This window comes from Hemibagrus wyckioides, linkage group LG29 (genome assembly GCF_019097595.1).
Source record: "Hemibagrus wyckioides isolate EC202008001 linkage group LG29, SWU_Hwy_1.0, whole genome shotgun sequence".
Classification (NCBI taxonomy): Eukaryota; Metazoa; Chordata; class Actinopteri; order Siluriformes; family Bagridae; genus Hemibagrus; species Hemibagrus wyckioides.
The window spans coordinates 942,591-951,610 of NC_080738.1; the positions used below are offsets into that span (position 1 = coordinate 942,591).

Below are 9,020 nucleotides of genomic sequence, written 5' to 3' on the forward strand. Positions count from 1 at the left end.
CACCCTGTAATCTTACTGTTCCACTTCCCTCCCTGTCATTCACACTCATGTACTCAGTCTTACTACCACTGACTTTCATTCCTCTTCTCTCCAGCACAAACCTCCACCTCTCCAGGTTTTCCTCCACCTGCTCCCTGCTCTCACTACAGATCACAATGTCATCTGCAAACATCATTGTCCAAAAAGACTCCTGTCTGACCTCCTCTGACAACTGGTCCATCACCATAGCAAACAGGAAGGGGCTCAGAGCCGATCCCTGATGCAGTCCCACCTCCACTTTGAACTCCTCTGTCTGACCTACAGCACACCTCACCACTGTCCTGCTCCTCTCATACATGTCCTGCACCACTCTGACATACTTCTCTGCTACTCCTGACTTCCTCATACAGTACCACAGCTCTTCTCTTGGCACCCTGTCATACGCTTTCTCCAAGTCTACAAACACACAGTGCAGCTCTCTCTGACCATCCCTATACTTCTCCATCAACATTCTCAGAGCAAAAATTGCATCTGTTGTGCTCTTTCTGGGCATGAAGCCATACTGCTGCTCACAAATGTCCACTACCTTCTTTAACCTAGCTTCCACTACTCTTTCCCAGAGCTTCATTGTATGGCTCATCAACTTTATCCCCCTACAGATGCTGCAACTCTGCACGTCACCCTTATTCTTAAAGATCAGCACTAATACACTTCTTCTCCATTCCTCAGGCATCTTCTCACTCTCTAAAACCCTGTTAAACAGACTAGTTAAAAATTCCACTGCTGCCTCTCCTAGACACTTCCAGACCTCCACCGGGATGTCGTCAGGACCAACTGCCTTTCCACTTTTCATCCTCTTCAAAGCCTTCCTGACTTCATCCTTTCTAATCTTATCTACTTCCTGTTCCACAGAGTTCACCCCTTCTACTCTTTGTTCCCTCTCATTTTCCTCATTCATCAGCTCTTCAAAGTATTCCTTCCATCTCCTCTGTACACTCTCCTCACTTGTGAGCACCTTTCCATCTCTATCCTTAATAACTCTAACTTGCTGCACATCCTTCCCATCTCGATCCCTCTGCCTAGCTAACCTGTACAAGTCCTTCTCTCCATCTCTAGTGTCTAACCTAGTGTACAACTCATCATACGCCTTCTTCTTGGCCTTAGACCCCTCCCTCTTCACTCTGTGCTGTAACTCCTTGTATTCCTGTCTATTCTCTTCAGTCCTGTCCATGTCCCACTTCTTCTTGGCTAACCTCTTCCTCTGAATACTATCCTGAACTTCCTCATTCCACCACCAAGTCTCCTTATCTTCTTTCCTCCTTCCAGATGACACACCCAGCACCTTTCTTCCTGTCTCCCTGATCACTTCTGCTGTAGTTTCCCAGTCATCTGGCAGCACTACCTGACCACCCAGAGCCTGCCTCAACTTCTGTCTAAATTCCTCACAACATTCCTCTTTTTTCAGCTTCCATCACTTGGTTTTCTTCTCCATCTCTATCTTTGACCTCTGCTTACAGACCATCAGACTTTCAGTATAGCTCAGAGCTCTGCCACGTGCAAAAGTTTGCGGACGATACTGCTATCGTTGGCTGTATCAGGAAGGGACAGGAGGAAGAGTACAGACAACTGATACAGGACTTCGTTGCATGGTGTGACGTTAACCATCTGTACCTCAACACTACAAAGACTAGGGAGATGGTGGTGGACTTCAGGAGGCCCAGGCCTCAACCTGAGCCTGTGACCATCAACGGGGACTGTGTGGAGTTTGTCAAGACCTACAAGTACCTTGGAGTACAGCTGGATGAAAGAATGGACTGGCTGTACTTCCTAAGAAGGCTGGCTTCCTTTAACATCTGTAAAAAGCTGCTGCAGATGTTCTATCAGACTGTTGTGGTGAGTGCCCTCTTCTATGCGGCAGTGTGCTGGGGAGGCAGCATAAAGAAGAAGGACGCCTCACGTCTGGACAAGCTGGTGAGGAAGGCGGGCTCAGTTGTGGGCTCAGAACTGGACAGCCTGACATCAGTGGCAGAGAGGAGGACGCTGAGCAGGCTCCTGTCCATCATGGACAATCCACTGCATCCACTGTACAACATCATCTCCAGACAGAGGAGCAGCTTCAGTGACAGGTTGGTGTCACTGCCCTGCTCCACTGACAGACTGAGGAGGTCGTTCCTCCCCCATGCCATGAGACTCTTTAATACCACACGGGGTGGGAGGAGTCAGTGCTGACACTACTCTCTCTCTGTACTGGACTGTACAATAAACCACACACTACACACAATACACTCCAGTTTATACAGAACTCTCACTACACTCCGGTTTATACGGAACTCTCACTACACTCCGGTTTATACGGAACTCTCACTACACTCCGGTTTATACGGAACTCTCACTACACTCCGGTTTATACGGAACTCTCACTACACTCCGGTTTATACGGAACTCTCACTACACTCCGGTTTATACGGAACTCTCACTACACTCCGGTTTATACGGAACTCTCACTACACTCCGGTTTATACGGAACTCTCACTACACTCCGGTTTATACGGAACTCTCACTACACTCCGGTTTATACGGAACTCTCACTACACTCCGGTTTATACGGAACTCTCACTACACTCCGGTTTATACGGAACTCTCACTACACTCCGGTTTATACGGAACTCTCACTACACTCCGGTTTATACGGAACTCTCACTACACTCCGGTTTATACGGAACTCTCACTACACTCCGGTTTATACGGAACTCTCACTACACTCCGGTTTATACGGAACTCTCACTACACTCCGGTTTATACGGAACTCTCACTACACTCCGGTTTATACGGAACTCTCACTACACTCCGGTTTATACGGAACTCACTACACTCCGGTTTATACGGAACTCTCACTACACTCCGGTTTATACGGAACTCTCACTACACTCCAGTTTATACGGAACTCTCACTACACTGAAATTTGCACAGGACTCATAAACACACAGTTTTTGCACATCGACAGGTCTGTAACCTTAAACACTTGTTCTGCACATCACTTATCTTGTTTTTCATCTAATTCTCCATATTTATTCCTAAATCTCTGTATTTAGTATTTTTTCTGCTATATTTTGTTATATTGTTATATTCTGCTATATTTTGTAATATTCTATATTTTGTTATTTGATATATTTTTTGTTCCCTAATTTGGGTATTTTAGTATTTGTGTTAAATTCCTTCCTATTTATCTGTTACCTGTGTTTGTGGATACTGCTGGAAACTGTGAATATCCCTTTGGGATGAATAAAGTATCTATCTATCCATCTATCTAATCCTACACACCACCATCCTATGCTGTCTGGCTACACTCTCTCCCACTACCACTTTACAGTCACTAATCTCTTTCACATTGCCTCTTCTACATAGGATGTAGTCTACCTGTGTGCTCCTACCTCCACTCTTGTAAGTCACTCTATGCTCCTCCCTCTTCTGAAAACAAGTGTTAACCACAGCCATGTCCATCCTCTTAGCCAAGTCCACTACCATCTGTCCTTCAAGGTTCCTTTCCTTAACTCCAAACCTGCCCATCACCTCCTCATCACCTGTGTTCCCCACAATCATTTTACAAAAATAATAATATAAATATTGAACAAAGATTTTTTGTGCTAATGATTTGAAATATCACTGGGAACCACATTCAGAGAAGATATCTTAAATAAATAAAGCATTGTTCAGCATTTTACTATTTTACACCTAAAAAATACAGATGGAATAAGCAACTACTATTGTTTAAAAATCTTCAACATAAAGGTGAAATTTTCTTAGCTTTTAGCTTTCATATGAAATGCTACATCAAAATGACTCCCTCTATTATTTCTATCTTTATCTCAGGCGTCAAGGCAGGATACACCCTGGACGGAGTGCCAACCCATTGCAGGGCACACACACACATTACGGGCAATTTAGAGACATAAATCAGCCCTTGGGAGGAACGCCACCAAGCACGGGGAGGACATGCAAACTCCACACACACACACACAGTGAGCAGGAGCGAGATTGGCACCCAGGGCACTGGAGGTGTGAGACGAATGTGCTAACCACTAAGCCACCATGCCGCCTGAACAGAAATGATATCAATTTGGATTTTAATAAAATGGTACAAAAGCACTTCTTACCACCTCAGTGGGCACAACAAATCTGCCCTACTCAACAATGTCTTCAGATCAGACATAATTATTTAATAAACACTGGTGATGTTTGAATACTACTGAAGCTCTTAATGTTTATAAAGTGGTGCATATGATCTGGAACTTCTTAGTAATAAGTGCAAACGATTCTTATAGTATAGCACCACTGGTGCACCCACAAAAATAATATGACCAATGCTCTCTCTTTCTTTCCATTAATTGTATATATGAAGCCTGATGAAGGCAAAAGGAAATCATTTTTAACAACAGATCAAGATAACATTAACACAATCACCCCAGTGACCTCCCTGGACATTCCTGATAAATACAGTTAACAGGTGTGATATACTTATTTACAGACAGTTATGTCAGAAACACACCGACAGATTTTAATTCACTTTCACAATGAACTAAAAATTAATCCGGTGTTAATGTATTCTCAAATGTGGAAGGCATGACACTTCTGAATGAGATCCAGTTCATCCCACTAAGAATTAGATCTTTCTGAGTCTTGTTTCCTGAAGGGAAAGAGAGACTTTAATAGATTACACAAATTAAATCATATCAAAATTACTGTTAATTCGCCTGTAGGCTGTGGTTAAAGGTGCATTAGGTAAGATTAGGTATCTAACAGTGGGTTTGACAATTGAATGGTTTCACCCATGCTCATGAAGCTCCACTACCAGAACCTAGAGTTAAATGTCTATAAAATGAGTGACAGGATGTGCATCCAATCACAAACAAGACCAAAAGTCAGTTTTCCAAAACATACATATGTGCTAAAGCCATACTTTAATCGGTTTAATGTGTTATTTATTTTTTTTAATCAAGTTGTAGACAACTTTCAGGGTATGAGCAATGAAAAAATGGACTACTGCTCCTTTAAGTAGGTGTTGTGTGCTGTTTCTGATGTAACTGATGACTGTAACAGGTTATAACGTGTCTCTGTAAAACTCCTCCTATTAAGGAAGTGTGGAGTCTGAGACGACTGCGGTCCTTCATAAACAGTCTGCAGTGTTCTGCTCTGGTGAGATCAGGTTTATTCTCAGTCCATGGAGAAATCTGAGTCTCATTTTTATAACTGTGAAAGGAAGTGATTATTAACTGGACCTACATAGGTAGTGTTTAATTTTTTTTTTCAAAGTGAAAGTGGAGAGAACAACATCAACAGTAAAATAAAATGGCTTCCAAGTTTTCAGAGGAGGATTTCTCCTGTCCTGTGTGCTGTGAAATCTTCAAGGATCCTGTTGTTCTGCTCTGCAGTCACAGTGTGTGTAAAGTGTGTTTGCAGCAGTTCTGGGAGGCCAAAGGATCCAGAGAATGTCCTGTATGTAGGAGGAAGTCATCTATGGATGATCCTCCCATAAATCTGGCCTTAAAGAACCTGTGTGAGACTTTCTTACAGGAGGGAAATCAGAGCTCTTCATCAGGGTCTGAAACAGTCTGCAGTCTGCACAGTGAGAAACTCAAACTCTTCTGTCTGGACGATCAACAGCCGGTGTGTGTGGTGTGTCGGGACTCAAGGAAACACACCAACCACAAATTCTGCCCCATTGAGGAGGCAGTAACAGACTGTAAGGTAAATAAAATAAACCTGTGACATCATGTAATACAAAATATTAGAAAGAAGCTTATTTTACTTAACAGTATCTATGTTTTCAGTATTGTATTTGGTTTTTGATCAGTTTTTTCATGTAGTGGTAGCTCAGTGGTTAAGGTGTTGGACTACTGCTTGGAAGGTTGTGAGTTTAAATCCCAGGAGACCATGCTGCTTGAGCAAGGCCCTTATCCCTCATTTGTGTAAAGGAGATAAACATAAATTGCTCTGGATAAGGGCGTCTGCCAAATGCTGTAAATATAACTGTTTTATTCAGATTTTCACCATATGAAGTGTCTCCTGCATAAACCACAGCAGATGTATAATTGTTAGAATTTCCATTTGCACTTCTGAAGTATAAAATCTTCATTGAGCGCTTATTAATGGAGAATATACTGTAGCTAATATTATCAGATTATTTATAAACTCATATAGAACATATTCACAGTTAAACCCTCTTAATAAACAGTGATCTGAGTTAATGATGTGTACAATAAGAGCTGAAACACAGAGTCTCCATGCAGTGTGTTGATTTGTTTCAGGAGGAGATCAAAACTGCACTGAAGCCCCTACAGGAGAAACTGAAGATCTTTAAAGACTGTAAACTGAACTGGAGTCAGACTGCAGAACATATAAAGGTTACAATCATTAACATGGTTTTGATAGAATTCTGTTCTCCATCATTGTAAAATCAGTTCTGTTTCATTTGATGTCCTCTTCACTGCAGATTCAGGCCCAACACACAGAGCGTCAGATTAAGGAGCAGTTTGAGAAGCTTCACCAGTTTCTACGAGATGAAGAGGCAGTCAGGATCACTGCACTGAGAGAGGAAGAGGAGCAGAAGAGTCAGATGATGAAGGAGAAGATTGAGAAGCTGAGCAGAGACACATCATCTCTTTCAGACACAATCAGAGCCGTAGAAGAGGAGATGAGAGCTGAAGACGTCCTGTTCTTACAAGTGAGGATCATTTAGTCAGTATTTATACTGTGAGAAAGTCAAACTTCTTTCCATCATCAGAATCATCAGATTTCAGCAGTATAAAAATGTAAATCATATCCACTGATATTTGCTTTGTTGTTTTCCAGAACTACAAGACCACAGTGAAAAGGTGAGTGATGTGGTTCCTGTCTCTCTGCTTCTCTGTGTTTCTGAATCCAAAGCCACAGCAACACTGACTCCTGAATGTTTGTGCAGAGCCCAGTGCACACTGCAGCATCCAGAGGAGCTTTCAGGAGCACTGATCCATGTGGCAAAACATCTGGCCAACCTGAAGTTCAGAGTCTGGGAGAAGATGCAGGACACTGTCCAGTACAGTAAGAGTCTTTATTTCTTTCTTTTAGTAAGTGTGTGTGTGTGTATTAACCATTCATATTTTTATCTGATATTTTTGCCCACTGTTTTTTTTTGCATTTGTTAAGTAAAATTAAGGTAATTCTAGTGGTATAATAATAATAATAATAATAATAATAATAATAATAATAATAATTATTATTATTATTATTATTAGTAGTAGTAGTATTATGTTCATTTTGTAATTATGTGATTTGAGGGAACTTTTATTTTGAAAGGCTTCTATTGCCGTCAGACTGTTCAGTGTTTGAAGAGTGAGCAGAGGGACTGAGGGAAAACATGAAGAGTTTCAGTGGTTTATTAAAGTTTTAGAGTTATCATAGAATTAGAATTGTGATAATGATTGGTTACATCTCTAATTTAAACACACTCTGAAAACTGCATAAGGCAAGTGGTTAATTTTGTAATTACAGTTATCATTTCTTGGTTTCTGTAAGTGTTAGCTAGTTCCATGTGAATGTAATGTTGAAGTTAGCTCCATCGTGTGTGTGTGTGTGTGTGTGTTTTCAGCACCTGTAACTCTGGACCCCAACACTGCTCATCCTGTACTCATCGTATCTGATGATCTGACCAGTGTGAGACGCAGTGATGAGGATCAGAAACTTCCTGATAATCCAGAGAGAGTTGATAAATACGCGTGTATCCTGGGCTCTGAGGGCTTTAACTCAGGGACACACTGCTGGGATGTTGAAGTTGGGGACTGTGCACTGTGGACTGTGGGTGTGATGACAGAATCTGCTCAGAGGAAGGGGGAGATAATCTCCAGAAGTGGAATGTGGTGTGTGGTGTATGATGGTGAATATGGAGCACGTTCTACACCACAGGCATCCTCTCTCCTCTCAGTAGAACAGAAACTCCAGAGGATCAGAGTGAAACTGGACTGGGACAGAGGAAAGCTGTCATTCTCTGACCCTCTCACTAACACACACTTACACACTTTCACACACACATTTACTGAGAAATTACTGCCATTTCTAAATGGTTCTGGTAAAGAATCTCCTCTAAAGATCCTGCCACTTCAGTGCTCCGTAAGAGTGAATCACATCAGTTAGAGCTGAGATTGTTTAATTCCAGATCATTCATGAAATATTGCAGATTAAACGATTCATATTCTTTGTGAAAGTTTGTTTGTACAGAAGCACTGAACAGTTCATTGTGAAAAGTTTATTGAAGTGCTGTGACCTTATTTCAGCTCACCTTGTCAATGAAATCAAAATAATGTGAACACTGGGAATATTTACAGAATATCTTATACTGATTTCTAAAAATTATGTGTCGAATCTTTCAGGTTATTAGATGAAATGAAAGTGAGTTAAAATAATGACCTACTCTGTTGAAATAAAATAATGTGATATTAAGTTTAAACCTTTTCCCTCCACAGCTTTCAGTTCAGGGCTTCAACACACAAATAAACCACAGGAGGGAATTAAAATAAATTAAAATAAGTGTAGAGTTTGTAATCTGAAATAGATGATTTAATTTTACTGATGTATTTTAAATCATTTGAAATAACCGGAGACTGAAAGCTCATGTCTTTACTGTATTTGTACGTGTTAGCACTATGCTGTTAATCTTGGGTGTAATGTTTAGCTGGCTGTGTGTGTTGTGTGTGAAACTGGACAGTGGAGGAGAATTCAAGCTCTCAGTTTCTCTCCACCTGCACTTCATGGATTTTACAAACATCAGATGGATTTGTGACAAATTTCCAAACCATAGGATGGCAGGAGGAGACTCATTAATATTCATGAGCGTATCTCCTTTAGCTACTGATCTTGTTCACCCATTAACTGGTGTGATCACTGAGAGAGACTGGGTGATGTGGAGATACTGGAGCATGGGTTGAAATGGTTGTCTGAGTGAGAATGATTGTTATAGTCTGACTGTGTATCAGCCGATTATATATTTAGACTAATTGTAGAGATTTCTG

The 9,020-nt window shown here is 41.2% G+C and overlaps 1 protein-coding gene across 1 annotated transcript; it reads left to right on the forward strand.

Annotated features, from left to right (window-relative positions):
- Positions 1 to 5,130: 5,130 nt before the first annotated feature.
- LOC131349374 (E3 ubiquitin-protein ligase TRIM35-like) lies at positions 5,131 to 8,498 on the forward strand. The gene is made up of 6 exons (XM_058385000.1): positions 5,131 to 5,724; positions 6,285 to 6,380; positions 6,470 to 6,700; positions 6,829 to 6,851; positions 6,938 to 7,056; positions 7,604 to 8,498. The coding sequence occupies exons 1-6, from the start codon at positions 5,326 to 5,328 to the stop codon at positions 8,143 to 8,145; spliced, it is 1,410 nt and encodes a 469-aa protein (XP_058240983.1). The 5' UTR covers positions 5,131 to 5,325; the 3' UTR covers positions 8,146 to 8,498.
- The last annotated feature ends 522 nt before the right edge of the window (positions 8,499 to 9,020 follow it).